Source organism: Nannobrachium achirus (genome assembly GCF_963921795.1).
Source record: "Nannobrachium achirus genome assembly, chromosome: 8".
Classification (NCBI taxonomy): Eukaryota; Metazoa; Chordata; class Actinopteri; order Myctophiformes; family Myctophidae; genus Nannobrachium; species Nannobrachium achirus.
In genome coordinates, this window is record NC_137817.1 from 38,079,520 (window position 1) to 38,102,340 (window position 22,821).

General features: G+C 43.2%; 1 protein-coding gene across 1 annotated transcript; it reads left to right on the forward strand.

Annotated features, from left to right (window-relative positions):
- The first annotated feature begins 5,200 nt into the window (after window positions 1–5,200).
- mrps23 (mitochondrial ribosomal protein S23) lies at window positions 5,201–10,948 on the forward strand. Its single transcript, XM_080731540.1, has 5 exons — window positions 5,201–5,327; window positions 6,425–6,607; window positions 6,833–6,910; window positions 8,888–9,011; window positions 9,971–10,948. Exons 1-5 carry the CDS (start codon window positions 5,284–5,286, stop codon window positions 10,100–10,102), a joined length of 561 nt encoding a protein of 186 aa, XP_080587666.1. The 5' UTR covers window positions 5,201–5,283; the 3' UTR covers window positions 10,103–10,948.
- Window positions 10,949–22,821: the final 11,873 nt, after the last annotated feature.

Consider the following 22,821-nt stretch of genomic DNA (forward strand, 5'->3'; position numbering starts at 1 on the left):
TTCATCTTCTCCTTGACCATCATCAGTGCGATGCCCTCAAGACACTGGGTTTCTGTCGTTAGCTGAAGAAACCCACTCCCATCTACTGGATTGTAATACTGCTGCTAAAAACAAGAACGTGTTTTATTTTTTCTCCTTAAAAAACTAAACACATGCCCTTGTCTGGAGAATTGCTAAAATCAAGGTCAACAGGTCTGATATGTGGCGATCAACTTGTAGGGGTATGTTGGGACTTAGGACTAGTTCTGACCAATGGGCCATGGCTTAGAGCAGTGGTTCCCAAACTATTAGCTCAAGAGAAATTAGACATTTGCCCAGGACCCAAGCTAGTGAAAACAGCAGATCTACAAGCTCACAATGCGGTGCAACGCATTGTGAGCTTGTAGATCTTCTGTTTTCACTAGTTTAGGCCATTTTCACTAACTACTTTTTTATACAAATATAAGGGCCGTTAAAAAATGTGTCTGCGACCCACATATGGATCCCGACCCACTGCTTGGGAACAAGTGGCCTAGTGGGCACCCACGCGATTTGCTACAATGTGATGTTGGGTTTAGTTTCTCAAAAACGTTGAGACAGTTTTTACCCCTTACACCAGAGGGCCACTTGTCTTTTTACTGGACCCCCTTGCGATGCCCACCACAGTAGCAAAAATGCACTATAGGCCTATGCACATTAAAAAATAATTTAACATGTGAAATTCTAACTATAATCAAAATCACATACCTGTCAGTGGCTGAGTGTTTCTTCTCTTCTTTTGTCCCTCTGAGGCTTCGTTTTGAAGTGTTTTCACTCTCCATGCAAGAAACCCACTCCCATCTACTGGATGCTCCTAAAAAAACAAGAACGTGTTTTATTTTTTTCTCCTTAAAAAACGAAACACATGCCCTTGTCTGGAGAATTGCTAAAATCAAGGTCAACAGGTCTGACATCTGTGGCGATCAACTTGTTGGAGTTAGGAGAAAGGGTCAGCATATAGAAAATTTGTTGAAATTTAGTTGAAATCTCACTCTTGTCTTTTCGAGCAATTCCAGGAGTGAGGAGTAAAGAAGTTAGACTTGTATTGTGTACTTACATAGCCCAAAGTGCCGGATCGGCCAGGTATGGAAACAAGGCAGTGATTTGCGTAGTCCTCTTTAACACGCCTTGAAGGACTCTTCCTACAGCACACACACACACACACACACACACACACACACACACACACACACACACACACACACACACACACACACACACACACACACACACACACACACACACACACACACGTTATCAATTAATTAAACCAATTTGATTCCAGAAATTAAATGAAATGATCTGACACATGATGATGGATCAAGCACATGCCTCCTTTGAGTGCCAGATGTGTGTCATTTTGTCTGGCTGGTGTCAGTGGTGTTAACATCAGCTCCACTATAAGATCTAACATCTAAAATAAACAACACTAAATAAAAACTGGTCAAACATTGGCCAAATTATCAGCTGATATAACAAGAGGCAACAAATGTGAAAATAGCAGATCTACAAGCTCACTGCAGTCCAAGTGCTTGGTGGGTGGAGGGTCCCCAGTTAAAATGTGAATATTTTGGGAGGTCCCCAAAACTCCCCATGCAGTTCAAATGTGATTATTTTGGGGGCTTGCATGGTTAACAGCTAATCAACAACAGATTAAAATGTCAAGGTCTCCCCTTAACTCTAACAGTGTACAAATGGAACCAAATTAACCTGTTAGGGGTTGTTTGGTTCCATTTGTACACTCTCTGGTACCATTGAACAACTAGCAAATTGACATTAGCTAGCTAGCTACAAACAACACATGGAACTGCTAACATGGAACAGTTGCTAACTAATGTTAGCCACACATACTACAGTACACAGCAAAGCACCTATGATAACACAAAACAAAAAAACTGCCACTTCTATCAAAAGGGCATAGTATAAGCTATTCAACACAGTTGGAACATTCAGTTCCTTTAGGATGTACTGTAATAACTTTAGCATCAGTTAGCATTAGCTTTGTATTTGTCTACTGGTTAGCATGGGCCCTTCAGGAAACACCACAGACAAAAACACCACAGACAACATTCTTAACATACATGTAACAGTTACATTATCCAGTTGTATTGTTAAAATTTCACCTACCCAAAGGAGATATAAATTTAGTCCATGAGAGAGCCTTCAGCCTGCACTCACACTCACTGGCAGTGGCAGTGAGTCACTGAAAGCAATTCAAACAAACCGGTTCAATCCAGTTTCAGTCTGCAAGGAACATCAAAGCACTGTGTGATGTCACTGGTCTAACCAAGTTTGGGAACTTAACCCTGTAACTGCTGATGCAACAATGCATTGTTTCTCATGTGATGAACACTTATGCAAAGATTATATTAGATATTAAATTGATTGATAATGATAATAACAATAATTATTACAACTATTATAATTATAATATATACTATAAAAAAATTAATAATATAATTAATAGCCTATAATTATATTAATAAATCCGTATGTTATTTTACATAAGAATTTTATATTAGAAAAAAACACACAGCATCAATTATATATTTTTTCAGATAAAATACACTTATTCTGACTTGATTTTTGACATTGAGTCCGATGTAGTTGGTCCCGTCACGTGAAAATGCCGGCTGTCCGTCACGTCACACTTTTCCCCAACTTGTATCTCTGCCACCGTTGCCCCAATCCATGCCAAACTTTGCACACACAGTCCTTGCCTGGAAAATCACAACCTCCACCCCTCCCAGGACCCCCAGAGCTCCAGGGACCCCCTGTTCCAGCTGCCAAAAAGTGCAAAAATGACCAAATGACCACCCCAACAGGGCTGCTCATGGGGAATTCCCGGGGGGCCACCGACTCCGGCTGCTCCAGAACAGATCCAAAAGTGATTGCACCCCCTAGTGGAGCACCCCCTCCACTGCAGTGCACATAAAATGCCGTAACTCGGCCTAGGAGCGACTGGGAGAGCCGGGGCCGGTATCCACGCGTCCGCCTCGGCGGCGCAGAAATAGCCATTTGTAGACCGCCACCTAGTGGTGGACCCCTGCCACTGCAGCACGCTAAAAAGGCCATAACTCTGCCCCCCAGCAACCGGGGTGACCTGCATTAAGTAGAAAATAAGTACTATGATAAATTGTGTTATATAAAACTTATGTGCACACCAGTAAGACTCCCTAATTGGGAGATAAGCAACCGTCAGGTCGCAGCGTGATTTTAGGGCAAAATGTATAAGACACGCCCCGCATACGCACTGACGCGTGTAAAAAGGCTTGGTGTAGCCCGGCTGTCACTCTCTCTCGTGTGTGTGTTTGTGTGTGTGTGTGTGTGTGTGTGTGTGTGTGTGTGTGTGTGTGTGTGTGTGTGTGTGTGCGCGCGTGCGTGCGCGTGCGCACGCGTACGCGCGTGTGTGTGTGTGTGCGTGTGTGTTCAAAAATGTGTTTGAAAAAATAGGCCTGATGGTGGCGCTATATGGGACAGATCCATGTTGATGAGATGAGTGAGACATACTGTGTACCGTGCGTGATTTTAGGGCAAAATCTGTAGGAGCAGTGTCCAAAAATGTGTTGGGCCTGATGGTGGCGCTATATGGGACAGATTCATGTTGATGGCTCTTTTGGCGGCGCCGAGGCGGACGCGTGGGTCCCGGCTGGGTACCGGCTCTCCCGGTCGCTCCTAGCCCGAGTTACGGCATTTGGTCATTTTTGCACTTTTTGGGGGGTGCCTGGGGATCCCTGGAGCTCTGGGGGTCCCTGGAGGGGTGGAGGTTGTGGATTGGCAGGCAAGGAGTATATGTGCAAAGTTTGGCATGTATTGGGGCAACGGTGGTGGAGATATGAGTTGGGGAAAAGTGTGACGTGACGTGACGGACAGACAGACAGACTGACTGACTGACTGACTGACTGACTGACTGACTGACTGACTGACAGACAGCCGGTGGAGGTTTTGGCAGTAACTGCGACCTGACGGTCGCAATTATTTTGCAAATGAAAGTGAGATGTAGACATTATGTATGGCATATATGCAAAAAGTCAGACATATATGAGCTATTTATGAGGCATTATATATGACATATATGCATAAGGTCAGACATATATGAGCTATATATGAGACATTATGTATGACATATATGCAAATATATGACCATGACTGTGGCATATATGTTGATATATATAAGCCATATATGACACATATATGTTCCTATATATCCACATATATGAACATATATTACCCTGAATATGGCATATATGCAACATATATGTTTCATATATGTCACATATAATATCATATATGTGCATATATTTCCTTTCCGTGTGGGTAGAGTCTGAAAATGTCTGAAAATTTCACTTTTTGAGCGAATGGCTGCACTGGAAAGCCAACATAAAATGATTTTATACCTCTCCCGCTTAGCGGAGAGTGCGGTGTGGCAGAGGAGGTCTCCCCGCACGCGTGCAATTTATATGTCCAAAGTGGCGACACAAAGAGCCGTCTGCTTTCCAGCGCCAACTAGAGTCTGAAAACTGTACTTTTTGTACATCTGACTGGAAAGCCAACAGCACTTTATTTTACACCTCTCCCGCTTAGCGGAGAGTGCTGTGTGACAGAGGTCTCCCCGCACAAGTGCATGCGTCCAAAGTGGCGACACAAAGAGCCGTCTGCTGTCCAGAGTCAAATTTGTAAAGGCTATGCACTCCAGCAACATCATTTATCCATTTATCATGTGTTTTATGTTATTAAAACCTTTCTTTTTTACACAGAAACCTAATTTGCATTTTGTATGTTCGTTTAGATACTTAATCTATATTTTTAACGTCCATATTATGGCAAAATTATTAGTTTTTCAACGTTTTTCAATGGCTTTAGGGGTAAGCTGTTTTCTTTTTTTTGTTTTTCTTTACATATCTACTGCATAGTAGGCTAGTGTGTTCTATTTGTCTGTCATTCAATGTTATATGAGATACTTCAATGGTTTCCAGTGGAAATAAGCTTAGTCTTTTCATGGATCTCCTTTTAGTAGACCTTGTAGCCTACCAGTGAACTGTACCGTCATGAAACTGTACCTTTTCCTATGCAAACTTCTAATAAAGTCTTCAATCAATCAATCAAGCTTACTCTTATTCTGAAGAGATCGGCACCGGAAGTCTTATTGCTGCTAACGCTATTCCTGATTTCCTGCTCACTTCACATAGGCAAGAGGGTGCTACACGTTAATCCAGCAGCTATAAAGCAGTTTCAGTCACTTTTCTGGTTTCTTTCTACATTAAAATGGCTGGCAGTAGGCTTGAGAAATTCGGGACAGTATTCACACGGTAAGCCACCATGTTGACATCTCGTTTACAGCGCTATAGTGTGTATAATTTAGCTACATTCGATTAGCTTAGCCTTGGTGGTGTGAACTCAAGTCTGTCAAGGTTACACATTTATTTAACACATTGGTTCTGCAACTTCATGTCAAGGACCCTCAAATTGACACTTATATAATATGCCAGGTACCCTCATAAGAGAAGACTTTTACAGCCATTTTAATTTCAAGGACCCGGGGACTGAGCATTGGTTAGACCTCCCGTTGGTTAGACCAGGTTAACATTCACCACCTGGTTAGCATTCACCAGCGTTAGTTTGACTGAGGTTAAGGTTAGCCCCTCTCGGGACCCTAATTTTCATTGTCTGGGTCCCGAAAGGGGCTAGGGTTAAGGTTGTGTAAGCTGGTCTAACCAAAGGGAGGTCTATGCCATGATACCTTAAAATATAAATTGGGGTCTCAGAGATTGAAATACCATTAAATAAATGGGGGTCCGTAGCCTGATTTCAGACTCAGCTAACAGTCCACTCTGTAACTCTCAAGGAGACATCACTTTGAGAACCAATGCTCTAACTAACAACTCCTCTTCTGTCCAGTTATTGACCAGAGATAGATAACTTTGTTTAGTTTTTTAGAATAAATAATCACTATCCCATTAAGGATAATAATATACCACCGCAGAGCATAATGTGATGTATGCATGATTGTTGCTCTGCAGTTACATTATACTAGAACTTACTTTAAACTAAATCATCATCATCACAACAACATACATGACATTCCTGTGGTGCTGCTGCACTGCAGGCTTGAGACCTTATTTTCCCAGGCCTTTGGTTAGTTAAAGTGTGTGTGTGTGTGTGTGTGTGTGTGTGTGTGTGTGTGTGTGTGTGTGTGTGTGTGTGTGTGTGTGTGTGTGTGTGTGTGTGTGTGTGTGTGATTACCATATCCTGATAGTTATAGTGGGGGTGTCTTAAATATTGTATTATTTGAATTGTGGGTGGGTGGTGTGAATGGTGATTGCATTGCAGTTATATTCAAGTTTGTACTGTTTTATGTAGAGTACCATAAAATTAACTGTATGTCAATCATATCATCTATTCCTAGGGTTCGAGATTTGATGCGCTCTGGGGTCATCAAGCAGTCAGACAAACCCATATGGTATGATGTCTACAAGGCCTTCCCACCCAAGAGGAACCCACTTTATGTAAAACCTTACTCCAAGACATATTATGGGAAGAAGCAGGACACTGTGCCTGACATCTTCTACAAAGAGGACTTGGTTAGAGCGTAAGTATTCTCACTTTTGGGGGGAAATATAAAAGAATGAATGAGTACTATGAAATTCACTAGGATGAGAGTTATGTTGTTGTATTACACTAATTACAGTAGATCTGGTAGAATCTAGAATGACACGAATGCTTTCCTGGTTTTAATTTGTTAAGAAGCAGTTGATTAAGTGGCCGGTGAGTGTATATTGAATGTTTTATAATGAAAATAAATGTCTTATTTTAGGAAATTCTATGAGGTGTATGGGACAGGACCTAGACCATTGGATCTTTCCAGGCCAAACTTTGTTTCTACATGCCAAAGGTATGTCAATGTCTTTTTTTAAATCATTTTTGAGCGGTGGTCACACCGTCTCCATAGCGTGGCCGTGTGTGTATCCGTGTGTGTCTGTGTGTCTGTCTGTATGTAGCCTCTGGTGTATGTAGCCTGAGTACCCTGTGTGACCAGAGAGGTGCTGTTGAGTCTAGTCTGCCCTGAGCATCAACTGCAACAGCAGTGGTGGCCTGAGTGACATCATGCATGCAATGCACGCAAGCAATAACCCCCCCCCCCCCCCCCCCATATATATATTTTTTTTACACATATTTTTTAATTTTTATTATTATTATTATTATTATTACCCATATATTTGTTTTGCTGTTGCGCAGCCTCCACGACCACCGCTCAGTTCACACGGGTGTGATTTTTTTATGTAATTTAGACTGTAGCTGATTGCATATGCTGCTTTTTTTCCTTGCATTTTGGAAATGTTTTTCAGGCCGAGGAGAGACAGAGAAAGCAGGGATCCAGTGGCGACAGTTGCTAAAATCTGGCAAAAATCGACGGGTAGTGTGCAAACGTGATTGACATAACGTGAGGGAGATTTTTTTATTTACGCACTCCGAAATTCGCCTCGATAATTGTCCAAGAAAACGCAGCAGTGTGCAAAGACCTTAACACATTGGATGCCGTTGCTTAAACAATGATTTAATCGCAGAGTGCCACAGTATTCTATAGATTTTTCCTTATTTCGGAGGCTCAGAGTAAAAGTAATCTGAGTAAATATAATCTGGGTATTTCTGGAATTTCCGTGCGATAGTATTTTCTTTCACTCAGAAGAGAAAAATGACAATCGCGGCCATCAGTGCTTTTGTAACGGCCGGTAGAGAAGGGCTCGTTTTAAACATGAACGTGATCTGGAGTTTAATTACGAGATAAATCCACTTTTGTGAATCTCATAACAGTGGCTGTCTATGAGGGAAACAGACTTCCTGATCACGTTCAAGGAAGATGTCTGGCTATGAAGCTCACCATGGGTGCCAGAACTCGCACCGGAAGTGCGATAAAATACATGTCAGTGAAGCGACCGCAGTTTTCCCAATGACCCTGAGCGCAACGGTGGGGGCTGATGGGCAATAGGCTTCCCACACTCCCGCGCTCCCACCGTTGCGCTCAGGGTCGTTGGGAAAACCGCGGTCACGTCAGTGAATAGAGCTGGCTTGATCAGCTCATGAACAAACCTGGAACATAAACTATTTATGAACGACTGAGACCTTTGTCATATAATCTGTTCAGGAATATAAAAGAAGATATATCAAAGGTATTTTTACAATCACTTGCTTTTCGATGTGCACAGTACATAATTAAATAATAATAATAACAGTAAATAATAATCGTTTCTGTCTCCGAAGTATCGCAAGATTTGGTTCCCAGACAGGAAGCGGTGGATAGTCTTGCGATACTTGGCACGTTTAGAAACATACTTTTTGCTCTTTAGATAATGCTATAAAATGACACAGTGCACACATCGAAAATCAACACAGCAGAAAGAAATGTGTGACATGCCTTCTTTTATTTTCCTGAGCTGAGTATGTTGTAAAGGTCTCACTTTTTCATAAATAGTGTTTGTTCATGAACTTCATGAGCTGCTGGGAGGCTGCTCCACAGTCTTCCACTGACTCCAGTGCAGTCTACCAAACTTCCGGCTGCACTTTGGCGAATCTGCCGGTTGGAATTGCGAGATAGCGAAAGGGGCGTGGATGTCTTTACCTCCTATTTACCTTGATCACGTTATATATCCCATTGCATTCTGGGAATTCATGTGACGAATGACGTGTGGGGCGGGCGCGTCGTGGGCCGGAGTGTTAAGCATTGTCTTTTCTAGTGAGTAGACTTTGCAATACTCTAAATATTACCTCGACGGATAGTAATCTGACATTGTGTTAATCTCTATTACACATGTAATAAATAACGCATTTTATTCTCCCTTGTTTTTCTTTTGGGTGCATTTTCATTGTTAAGGTTTGTGGAGAAGTACACAGACTTGGAGAGTAGTGGGTCGCTGGAGGAATCCAGTCTGTTTGAGGAGACTGCAAAGGCCCTGCTGGCAGAAGGAGTGGTGCTGAGGAGACGAGGAGGTCCCATGGTGAGATGCATTATGAAACAAATCACAGTTTTCTATTACTGACTCATTGCACACAGAAGTGATGTCTGGCATGGAGGATGGAGAGTGTGTTACAGCATACCTCTATGGAAATTCGTGTTCCTTTCCCTGCCAAATTATTTTACAGCCATCTAGGGCCCGTCTCTGTCTGGCTGTGTGGGTCTGATCTCAAAATAGATACTAATAGTTATACATTTGAAAACTTAGTTGTGAAACTAGACATTCTGCATACTGAGTACATCCTAGTACGTTAATAATATAATAATACCTTTGTACATTTTTATTTCCAGACTTTTACTTGTAACAGAGTATATCTATGTTGCAATATTACTACTGTATTAATTTACTTAACTAAGACATTTGGCACAGACCTACTTTGGGCAATTATTTAGTAAAACCACAACAAAATCTGACTTTTACAGTTCTGTTGCCTCATGCGTTTCTCGTTACTCAAACTTTGTCGTGGGTGGCTGTGTGTGTGAGACAAGCATGACCCCAACAGTTTCATGGTATTGCACTCGCTTGTCACTCTGCCTATTAGAGATGCCAGCATCTCCCCACCTGACGGCTCAGCTCTTGTTGAAAATGTGTTACTAGACGTGTCAGTTTCTCTCTGTGCAAGACCTTTATGCAGCAAGCATATAGGCTTCTATATAAAATGCTTTAGAGCAGTAGTGAAGTTAGTTTGACACTGAATGATGAGGGATTTTCCATGAACGACGTTTCATAACGTTGCCTAGCAGGTTCGTCAAACAGTACTAGAGTAAGCATCAGACTTCCGTTTAGCGGACTTCAAAATAACTTCAGCACTAACTTTCAACATGGTACTGTGCATTTGTTGTGTTCTGATAAATAACAAGATATTGTGACGGAAATCTGTATGTGACAATAAACACCCTGGAACCTTAAATCTGAAAGCAGTGTCCACTTTTCTCCTGCAGGTGGCACCAGAGTCCAGGGATCCAGTGCTGGATGTAAAGTTGACAGAGGTGCTGGCAGAGCAGCATCAAGGAGCCAGTTCTGCTGAGAAGCAGGACTCTGAGGAACACACGGCACAGACCTCTCCACAGTGACCTTCAGTGACACAAAGACTTTTGTGTTTCTGACACGGATCACTTACAATGATCTTGTAACGTGGAAGGATGGTTGTCTCTTCACCATTTGAAGAACTGTATTTGTAAATATTTGTTTGGTGTTACCGTAACTTCCAAATCAAGCTATGTGGAGCAAGACAGCCTGCGGTATCTGTCCCACAGACCTGCATATCTCCAAAGACTCATGTCAGTCAGTCCTCCCATTGCGTGCGTGCGTGTGACTGTGTGTGTGGCCCAGAATATTGCCAAACCTCAGTCTGGAAGGCGGAGATGCAATATGTACGTATTCCATTAGCGTGGACTCTGCTAACTCAGCAGGAAATTGGAGAATTTTAATTAGACTTGAAGTTACCCCTCCAGTCTTCTAACAGATCACCAGTGTTCATCATGTCCCCCCCACCCCAGTTATAATTTCCAGCCTCAGTATTTAGCAGCCACTCCAGATGCCATCATGTAAGTGAGAAAAATGAACAATATGAAGAAGGCATAATAGTCTGACACCTCAGCATGGCTATGCTTTTGCACTATTCAGTTTGGTCTCTGTTGAAAGAGCAGTGTGGTTGTACCTCTGCCGTCTTGGAGGTTTTCTCACCTATTACGTTTCTGGGAACACTGTAAAATAGAAATGATTACGTACTTACATTAGGAGACCTGCTGAGGTTGTATATGAAGAAGTAGGACTTAGCCATTAATCCTGCTGTCCGGATCGGCACAACATCATTTTATGGCATTTTCATTCATAAGGATTGCTGATCCGTTTATATATCTGCAGACGAGCTGATACTCAATCATATTCATATGTTCAAGAGAAATGCCATGCAATATTGTCTCAGTTCTGTCAGTCCATGCAGGTTTATGGGCAGTTTATTGTTCATTATTAAATTTAGATTTTTGCAAACCCTGCTTCTTTTTTTTCTTTCTTTTTTTTCATACTGAAAAGACATATCTTTGCATGCCTTTAATTGTCACCCTCATTAGATTTGAAAGAAGAGGTTTAGGTCTGATTGGACCTAACCGCACTTCTTGAACAATATGACTAGGACAGATATAGCTGTTAACCTATTCATAGAAATAGCCTTCCCTGTGTATTTTTGGTTTCTTCCTGAAAGCCTCTGAGTCAAAAGGCCTGATTGAAAAACACTGAGTTAATGACTTCATAAAATCATCCCCTCCCCTTTTACCATACACCCAACACTGTGGGGCTGTTAAGTCTGACATCATTTTGTAGGCAGAGGAGAACTTTTGGGGCCAAAACGCCCCAGCGCCCGTGAATCTTTTTACTAATTACAATTTTTCTTTTCTTTGTTGTTGAAAGGAAAGTGGTAGAATTATACTTTAGTCGTTATTAGTGTCTTCGATCTTTTGAAATAGCGAGGGACAGATATTGATAATAAATCTTCTTGGAGGTCTGACTACAAAATGATGTCACGGCTTAAAAGCCCCGTGGGTGTGGCTGGGTCACCACCCACCTGACAACCAGGCATACTTAATGAACTGGTGGGTGTGGCCACATAAAAACATAATTTGAACTCATTCTGTACACAGACATACATTTACGGTATAGTGCACATTACGGTATAATGCATATATCAAAATGTGCAAGACACATTATAAATGTACACCTCATGCGCACACATCTTAAAAATACGCTTTTTATTGGAGTGTCCACCAGTTGCACTTATCTTCTCTTTATAGCACACAGTACCTACCAGCTGCTGTTATTTTAATAATGACTTGATTTGTCATATCTGGTACAGTAGCTGTGATTGGCAAAATTAAATACAAAGCATGCTGCAACCACAGTATGTGTCTAGAACTCATTGCTCCACCTCACAACTAATAAATCCATGTAGGGTAGTGAACAAGGTCACATGCAAGGGTACAACGTTATGGACTGGAACACACCAAGTATTGATGTGGATGTAATTTAGCCATGTTCAATAAATAAGCCCCCACCCCCAAGCACGCTCTCCATCAACTTAGTGGAGAAGAGGACATGACAAATACAGGACCATTACATTTTCTGCATAGAAATATGGTATTTTAATGAACATCTTCCCGCCATTATATGACCAGCTTAAGCCCAATTTATTTATACTTTATCGTGTGGCGGTTGTTGCATGCTGAAGAATAGCTGATCTTACAAGCTGAAGTGAACTTGTAGATGGGCTATTTTTTGCCACGGGATGTCATCATACGACAAATTAAGTATTAGGACGTTGCACAGAAGTGTAAGCAAAATCCACTAACAAAGAGCCCTAGCTGGTATATCAATATGCTTGTGCTCTGACAGTCTTTGTTACTCTAACCTCGTGCCCTGTTGAAAGCACAGCTGAGATTTGCTGGTATTTGGTGGATAAAAGACAGCAAAAATGTTCTTAGGCGCCTTTTTAACCAATCGTTTTCCTCTCACAAAAGCAACACTACAGATGAAGAGTTGCCACACGGTTTTGTTCCCTGCTGAAGAGATGACCTTGGCGCTGACATCTCCCCGTTCACAGAGAGAGAAAACTGTCCATCTCCAGGCCTCTATTCTGCACCTGCACAAGGAGGAGAAATAATATCGCCACTTTAATGGAATGGGTGATTGTCTGTGCACAGTCAAAGAGAAAGCAATCCTGCGGCTGATAGCTAGGCTGGGCCACTGCCCCTGGCCTAATGAACACGGAGAGAGAGGGAGAATGAGGGAGGGAATGAGGAGAGCCAGCCTATGTCTGCTGGCTGCATCAGTGCACGCACGCTGCTTCTGGAAAAGTGGGTAAGCACAACAGAATAAGAATATATATATATATATATATATATATATATATATATAAATAAATAATAGACGCATATTTTTTTATGTGTGTGATTTGGAAATGCATTCATTTAAACATTATATAGGGTAAACTGAAAACACTTGTAAACATGGGTTCTGACAACGGGTTTGACCCAGATGAAAATGTTGCATTCCAGCAGCCCGGCATATTGTTGCACTGCCTTATTACTGTACATAGCAGTGTTAGTTTCGTCTTCTAAAACTACGAAGAAATTTGTTTGCGAAAAACAAATTGAAGACTAAATAAAAACTAAGCTACAGCGACAAGAACTGAGACAAAATATATTGACAATTTTGTCAAAGAAATAAAAACTAGACTAAAATGTTAGGGAAGGACAATAGTGGAGAAGAGATCCAGCAGAACTACAAGAAAAGTCATTTAATGTTTGCTTGCGCTTGGATGTTGTGCTCAAAACACTCAAAGCGCTGCGACGCATTGTGAGCTTATAGATCGGCCATTTTCAGCATGTAACCAAGTGTAAAATCAGCCATTACGTCGCATCAAGGCCTGCAAAAAAAAAATGTTTGTCTCCAAAATCAACTGTAGATTTAGTCGGCAAAAATCTTATATTTAGTTGACTAAAACTAGACTAAAACTAAACATTTTCAGATGACTAAAACTAAATGACATTTTTAGCCTGGGATGCAGCCACTTCGCTACGTTCGTCTTTTTCTCAAAGCGGAGTGAGAAAAACAAAACGGCAAACGTAGCAAGCAGGCTGGATGCCAGAATATTACATTTTTATTCAAAAGACTATGAGTAAAATAAAATTTGCTGTCAGAACACTGGTAGGACTACATACCCTATTCCAGCCGCAGACCGGCAGAGGGTACCTGTGCACTATGAAGTAAAGAGACTGGACAGCAGCTGGAACTTTTCCAAGAGTGTTTTATGCCTGATTTATACTTCATTGTGTGACGCTGGCACGCAACAAGAAATCAAGTCTTATTTTCTAGTCAAGTGATTTTCACTTTTCTGTCACAGTCTTGGCTAGGATCCTGGGGTACAAATGATTCAGCTGTGTGGAACAACCAGCCTCTGTATTGTTTGTAACTGCTGAAATGACATTCATTTCATCTGGTTGACACAGAGTTATAAGAGTTAAGTGTAATAAAAATGCTACTTTTCATGATTAATCTTTTCATGCCAGCACGTCTACCTTCCAAAAAATACATTTCTGGCATCTCTCTCTCTCTCTCTCTCTCTCTCTCTCTCTCTCTCTCTCTCTGCATAATATATATGTAATACCTTTTTTTTACATCTATTAGAACCATGCGATTGTAATGTTGTTTTATGATTAAAAAACAATTATGATGAACAATGAAAGGGGAAAAAAGAACAAAAACCTACGATTTCCATATTCGTGTATTTGAGGAAGATGGAATAAAAGAAAGGAATTTGAATCTTTTAGGTTCTTCGTCTGTGGCTTTGTCCTGTGGCACAAAGGCTGCGCTGTCACGAAGATATCTCATCTCATCATTTTATAGACAGTGCCTGAAAGCGGCATAATTGTTTTTTTCTTTTCCAATGCTTACGATAAGACACAGCTTGCCACTCACTTTGACGGACAGCTGTACCATTATTTGCAAGGCAGGGGGTAGGCAGTGTGAGAGGGATCATGTGTCTTTATTCCGCAGTTTTGATATGCCATTATGCAGTGTCGTTTTTTCACGTGATCACACCTCTGATGGATGGTTTAATTCACATGGGGGGGACTTTTAGCATGCACCATGAAAACAAATTATGCATGCTTTTGTCGTTGACCACTCAGGTCGCACACAGAGCTAAAATCGGAGGACCTGGTTCTCGAGGAAAATGCAGCCAAAGGGGTCGCCCATTTTTTGACATGTGAAAGCATTTAAGCATCCAGACAACTGGTGGGTTAAGGCCAGCCCATGCAGCCCTGCAATCAGAATCATTTCACGGCACTCTGTGGTATGGCATACATAGGGCACTTGTAGAGGAAGAGATTGACAGATACACGGATAGGAGGACATGCTTTCATATTGGAGTGTCTTGAGGCTCACACACCATTTTTCGAGGCCCCAGAGCCAGTCTGTGTCGACTGCCAATGATGAGATATTGATTGGCTGGGAAATGTCATTGTTGAATGATAGCTGCAGGGCAATGGGAAATGTCAGTCAAGACAGAGGAACGCTGTCGAGCCACTGGGGGGCACCACAGCCATACTGTGGGCCTTCTGCCCTGGGAGGCTAAAGCATCTGGGAATGCACTAGACACACACACACACACACACACACACACACACACACACACACACACACACACACACACACACACACACACAACACACACACACACACACACACACACACACACACACACACACACACACACACACACACACACAGGACTGGCACAGCTCAGTGAGTAATTGTCATGTGTAGCAAATTGAAGGGTAGATGCTTGTTGCAGTGTACTTCCTATTCAAACGATTGGCCTGTGGATCAGCCTCCAGGGACAGGGTCCATACATTTACGTTAGACAGAGTTTAGTGGCTTTTACTTATTTGATTTAGTGGAGCAAAGATGTACTCGGAACGACTTCCTGTTGAAGAACCACAGTAGTATTGACCCATTTAGTGAAATGCTTTAATATGAACCTCTGCAATGCATTCTTGGTGTTTTGTTTTTCCATATTGTGTTTCGTGTGAGTACACTGAAAACTCTTTGACCTGCTTTTGCATTAACTGCAATTAGAACTGTTCTAAATCACAATTAACTGATCGCCAAATGTCTTTGTTGATTTTAGGGGAACACATTTTCAGCTTTTGAATTTGGCATTTCTACATGCTGAAACAATTCAGTCACTCTCTTCGTGCACATTAGAATTCTCTTTGCCCCTCGCCAGAAAATACAAAGCAAGACATCAAAAACAGATTGAAAAAGATTCAACTGCATCATTCAGTGTGGAAGATTATCATCTTGCAATAAGGGTACATTTTCCTACTCAGAAAGAACTGAACTACCGGTACTTGAATAAAAAGTTTGCTTGGAGTATAAAAGAGAATGATATTTCCATCATCTCTGATTGATGTTCAGATTCAGAACAGCTGAAGTGTGTACCCTCACCGGATGCACAGGTTCGGCTCTTAAGTTTCTGCCCGCCTTTCTCAAGTACTAGGGGATGATTACAGATACTCACAAATAGCAAACTGTGTGAGTGGTACTCCTCTTTTCTTCCCTTTAAACCGGCAATTGCATTCAAGAAAGAAAAAAGTTGAATAAAGAGAAGAAAAACCACGTCTTGCCTACTAAAGCACACTTCAAAAAGATTCTTTGCTTCCAGCGAGGGCTGTATCAACGGCAGACGATCTTGGTACAATAGAGTGAAATTTAGTTGGCAAGACTATGATGTGCTTGCACATACTGTCCAGGTACCCTTTAAAAAAGATTGACCTGTGAGAGAAAGAAAGAGAAATGACATTTCTGTGGGATTTGTAGAGAAGGTGTGAATCTGCAGTGTGTGTGCGTGCGTGCGTGCGTGCGTGCGTTTGCTACTCTGTGTGTGTCTGTGCGTGTGTGCGTGCGACCGTGTGTGTGATTGTGTGAGTGAGCGAGAGAATGCGTGTGCCTGCATGTGTGGCGGGAGGGGGTTAGAGGTGGCCCATAGAGCATTGTGGGTAAAGTCAGAGCTGCTGAGGTTCCATATAGCTGGAAGGAGGAGTGCTGCAGCACCGCCGCTGCTGCTGAGACACAGGTGCAGGATGAATTAGACAATAAGGGGCGTGAAAGTAGTAAATTCACGGGAGCGGAACGGTCACTCGGGGAGAGAGAGAGTGAGAGAGTGAGGAGAGATGGAACGGGAGAAAGAAGAAGAGAGAGGGAGAGAGAGAGAGAGAGAGAGAGAGAGAGAGAGGGAGAAGGTTATATGGGACCGTTTTAAGGGTTGGATTTGCAGTGTCACGCCCCTCCAAACAAGCCCTCGATAAAACGGCAGAGTGAATACATCAGCGGGTCCCCATGACAACCGAAGAGGAACAAATGTCACGCTGTGCGCCGGATGACTGGCAGGCGCCCGCTCCCTTCATCCCTCGCCACAGCCAGCCGTGGCAAATGCCACAGGATGTATTATGCAGATGCTGCAGCCGCGCCACACCAGTCCGGGGAGAGGGAGAGAGGGAGAAAAACACACAGAGAAAGAGAGAGACTCAAAAGAGCGGAGAAGTTGAATTCAGAGCTTTAGCATGCCCGAGCAGCTCTTATACACCCGTCCAACTGAGGTTTCCATTTGGGCTCCATTTGGAGCTTTTCCCTAATTTACTACATTTCACTTGAAGTGACTGATGTCTTTGCCCTTCATACTAATGCTTCCCGTGGGTGGCCATTTATAATTGCTTAGGAGTTGAGCCTGGCTCCTGCATTAAGCGTCATCATCAACAATTTGAAAAAGCCATCACCAGTTAAGTATATTCATAACCTTGGGGTGCAGTCTCTCCACATATTTCCTAACTGCAGTGTATTGGGAGTTTCCAGCTGGGGTTTCCAGCTGTAGAGGTAAACCACTGCAGAGGTACGGGTTCAATCCCCAGCAGCGGGGCTTCTGGCTTGGCTGGGTACTACTAGCAACCCCTACTGGTTAGTGGGCCTGGCTGTTCAGTGGAGAGGGGAACTAGAGGAGCTAGCATGAACCCCTGCGTGCGTTGGGCTCTCTCTGTAAAACTCCTCGCTGTCAGGTGAAAAGAGTGGCTGGCGACTTAATTGGAGGAGTCATGTGGTTGTCTACACCCCATACCCAGACCAGCAGTGGGGAGGGAAGCAACAGAGACAGCAGTACACTGTTGGTGGAAGTGGCAAATTACTACATTGGGAGAAAAGAGAAATTAAAAAAGAAAAGAAAAACTCAGCCAGGTACCGGTATTTATTGTTAGTGTGGTTGCTATAGGCAACACAATATCGTTCTCGGTCCGAGAATATTTTGCCAACAACGTGAAGCTGCTGCAAACTTTTGCACAAACGTAAAAGTGCAGCTTTTGGTCATGCTTCACACTCTATTGTCATGCTTCACATGACATTACACTATATAATACTAGTAAGGCGCCTCAAGGCGACATGCGAATTCCTGGCCGTTTGGCCATTGATGTATATTGGACCAGTTACCCATACAGTATATGGGGACCCCTGGTACCCATATATGGAGATCCCTGTCTGAACCAGCCACACAGATATGGGCTGTCTTCTTCCATATATGGCCATTCCCATATGAAGTCCTGTTAGATATGGGCTTAATATTGATGACATCAGGGATCTCCATATATGGGCATAAAAGGGATTCTGTCAGAGTGGTTCCCATGACATCACAACATACAATCCCTTTTATGCCCATACATGGAGATCCCTATCTGAACCAGCCACACAGATATGGGCCATGTCTTGGCCATCTGGCCAGTGATGTATATCAATGACTACAGGGATCTTCATATATGGGCATAAAAGGGATTCTGAGGAATACCCATTGTGTCAAATACAGGTTTAACTGAACCAAACCATTACACAACACAGTTGCAGGTGCAAGCCAAAAGGCGTCTTTATTCACAGTTTTGTTTACAGAGTGAAAGAAGCGGTGCAAATGTCAAACAAAACGTTCAGAGAAAAGGCAAACTGAAATAGTCTTCTTCTTTTCACGAGGCATTTACTAGAGTCTTTCTCCCCCCTTTAAGAGTGGGCAACGTTCAGATACCTGTAGCTCACCAGAGCTTCACAGGGAATCAGAAAGGGGACGCGTGTTTTAGCTCAAGGCTTTCCAATACAGACCATCTCCACTATATTACTCAGAATAAAGGGGACGCGTGTTTTAGCTCAATGCTTTCCAATACAGTCCATCTCCACTCCTTCTCCTCCTCCTCCTAGCCAGGCCGGCTCACAGGCGTCAGATTTCCGCCCAATGCACGCTTTGCAGCCAGGAGAATGCCAAGATCTGAAGGCAGAGGAAACAGTCTGTATTTGTACCCCGCCACACCTGCCACACTACACAGCTGTCGTCAGTTCAGGTTGATTGAGAAGGTAGGTGGGAACGTAGCGGCCCTCGATGACGCGGCCTAAGTGGGGGCGGGGTCCTCTGGGTTTTACTCTGCCTTCATGCCACTCTCTCTGCCTCCTCCTGGCGGCGCGCTTACCTGGCAGTATTCCTCTTATCGAGATACCACACCATATATGGACTTTTCCATACAGTATGTGATGTCACCTGTGCTATTCAAGAAATGTGATGTCACAGTGATGTGTCAGGGGAACCACAGTCTCAGGTATGACCCACCCTGGCCACAATATGACTTCCGGTTGGTTCTAGCGGAAGTGGCGGAAGTGCTGTGTTTAACGGAAGTTACGTCATGCGTTGTAGTCTGCCGGTGAAATTCTCACGGCGGAAGTTGAATAGTCTCTGCCTCATATTGTCACCAGGCTTTTCTCTTCGCAGATGAGTAAGCCTGGCTACGCGAGGCTAGGCATGACCTACAGACAGAGATACGCAGACAAGTGTGCAGAGCGCGCAAATGCTGCGTTCGGCTGCGTATGTAGGTAGGTAGGTAGGTAAACGGTGCATTTATATAGTAGCGCCTTTATCCAAGGTGCTTTACAGAGATTGTGCATTACATTCACCCATTCACACACACATCCATACACATTCATTCATAGATGGCAGAAGAAACCATGCAAGGCACCAACCTGCTCACTGGAAGCAACTAGGGGTTCAGAGTCTTGCTCAAGGACTCTACGACACTAACTCTGGGGGAGCCCGCGATCGAATCTTATGACGGTTTCTCTACCCCTGAGACACTGTCACCCCTAGGTAGCTGTGTCTGTTTAAGCCCGTAGCCCAATCAGGGACCAGCATGCCTGGCAACGTCATCATTAACAGCCAATGAGGGACCAGCATTCCTGGTGATGCCACCTGTGATATCACAGATGCCAGTGGTGAGCGCACAAGTACTGTAGGCCTACTTGTGTGCTAGGTGCATGTTGTCACCTCGACAGATTGCATTTCTAGTTATTACTTGCGCAAGCAGAGCAAGTACTGCGATCGGCTGGGTACGGTATGTATGTATGTCGGTGTCTTCTCTTGTTTAAGACCGTAGCCCAATCAAGGACCATGCAGCATCTCTGGCAAAGTCATCATTAACAGGCAATGAGGGACCAGTATTCCTGGTGATGCCATGTCATTTGCATCGCTAGTGGTGATGTCAGTGGTGAGCACACTTCATGACGTCTCTACTTCAATCCCAATATTACTTGCGCAAGCAGAGCGTGCAAGCACTGCGATCGGCTGGGTATGTAGAGTATGTCAGTGTCCTCTCTTGTTTAAGACCGTAGCCCAATCAGGGACCAGCATCTCTGGCAACGTAATCATTAACAGGGACCAGCATTCCTGATGATGCCAGTGGTGATGTCATTCGCATCGTCAATATATCAGGGTTTTCTTTGGAAGCAGACAAGCGGTGATGCCAGTGGTGAACGCACCTCATGGCGCGCTCTGCTTGCGCACAAGTAGGTTAACATGGCCTACTTGTGCGTGAGGTGCAAGTTGGCACCTCGGCAGAGTGCATTTCTATTTTTGTTCTGTTATCGAGAGTGTGGGGATCTAAGGAAGTCTGTCTGTCGGTCCGTTGGTTCAAACCACTTAGGTTGCATGTTATGTGAGGAGCAAGGAGACCTACCGGTATAGTGGCTGCTAGTGTGGCTTTAAGACTGTTGTTAATACTCTGGAGTCACGGTTCCTCTCTGTTGACATTGGTCTAGCTCCCCTCTATCAGCAGCCCAGGAGTCCTGTAAAATGCCATCACCATAATCAATGGACAGGTTGGCCCCGCCGGGGGTTGGCGGCCTTTTCACCAACCCTGTTTGTTTTAGTCCTCCGCAGCTCGACCGGGCTTTGAAGAAAGACTGTTCTGCTGGTGCATTGGTCAGGTTATTGATTGGAACCTGCTCTCTACTTTGTTTGTTTGTTTATTTCACTGTGTACTCCCATGGGCCTCTGGGGTCTTAACGTCAGACAAAATCTCCATAACACGAGGACAAGCCGTCCTGATAAATAAGGTCACACCTCTTGTCCCTGTATTGGGAGCTTGTATCTCACACATACAGTCCTCCTCTTTCTGGGAGAACAGTCGATAAAAACATTAAAAGTAAAGATAATAGGAACGTCTTTTTGTCCCTGACATGTCAGCAAAATTGTCCAAAAGGTTTCTGTCAGTCTGCAGGAATTGGGCCGTGTCACCAGTTCCTCTTTCCCACAGCCTCATCACCTGGGCAAAGCATGGGTTAAATATTCTCCCTGTCCCCCTCTGCCTCTCTGCTCTCAATGTGTGTGATCCAGGTCAAGGCAATTTGCTCTGCTGGCCAGTTCATTTTCAGCACACATTAGCATGCAGAGGCTCGCCCGGGCAACATTGCTCTAGGCCTGTTTCCTCTCCCTCGTCACCTATAGCTAACCTTTCACATGATACAGTTCTAAATAATTGGCCCCGATAATTAATCCTTGTGAAATGGCATCCTTAATAAGCATAAATTGCATTGAACAGGATTTGGCTTAAGCGTGCCTTTTAAAAAATGTAATAATAATCAACGCTTACGATTAAGATCGGAAATTGACCAGGGTCTGGAGAGTCCTCCAGGCTGCATGTTAGAGCATCTATTTTACGCTGCTTCCCAGCAATCACCTTTGCGACCAAAAGATTTATTTGTCAAAATATTGATGGGAAAAGAGGGCTGTTGGCAGAGGAATCAAGTGAGCAGAAGGAAGTATATGGTTCACAGCTGCTCCCTGCTGTGTTCGGGGACTATTTCTGACACAGGGGAACACACAGCTTTGTGCTGGGGGGGGGGGGGGGGGGAATTAGGGCCCTGAAAGGCATAGCCCTCCTACAGAAACAATCCTAGAACCCTCAATCAATGGAGAAAAGAAAAAAAACAAAACATCTGTCTGCCAGACAGCGGTCCCCTGAAAGGGAGCCCAAGGAATCCCTAATGATAGGTGGCACTGGACCGGGCAAAAACCACTGTCCCATTTCCTCCGTGGTTAAGAAGTTGTGACAGGCCATTGTGTTGATATCAGCTTAGGTATCAGAAACAATCTTGCTTTCCTGAGGTATGAAACTATTAGTGCAGTTATAATTGGAATAAGGCATATGCAGCTGTATTACGTTTTATTATTGTGATCATTCACTGAGTTTCTGTCCATAAATTGTATTACAGTATTTTAAAGCGAAACTTCCTGTAAATGATAATGTCACGGTGATTCACAGTGTTTAAAGCCCCAATTTATAGAGGTTCCTCGATCCAAAACACATTGTGCCCCTCAAAATGGCTTTACAATGAAGAAACTAAAAATCACATATTGTAATTTCAGAAGTGTCAGAAACTGTTCTGGAGCTTGCCCAGTGGAGTCTAGAGGATTCTCCATGCCACTTCAGGCCTGTAAAGCACTTCATCTGACCATGGGAGTAATGTAGGGCGTTTCAGATGGAGTCATTCGTCTTTAATGGCTGAGGACAGCAGACAGATTGTTTGCCGATGGCATGGCTTGGGGCATGTTCTGGAATATGCTGCAGGAAGCAATTCTACTGACTTACATACTTGGATATCTTGTTTTCTTTTCTTCCCCCCCCCCCCCTTTTTTTTTTTTTTTACTATTTGGCAAGTTTCATCTTTTTTGTTATTGTTATCTTCTAGAAAGTATGTTTTTCATTATACTCAAACAATACAAGAAGGTATGGAGAACACCGAAGATCCCTACAGATTTAAAGTAGGCCTACATGTTTTATTATGATTTATTTATTTATTTTTATTTCGTTTTTTCAGTGATGTTACATATATGTTTATTAAATAATTGCTGGCTGACCATTCATTAAACTGCTGTCTCTACTCT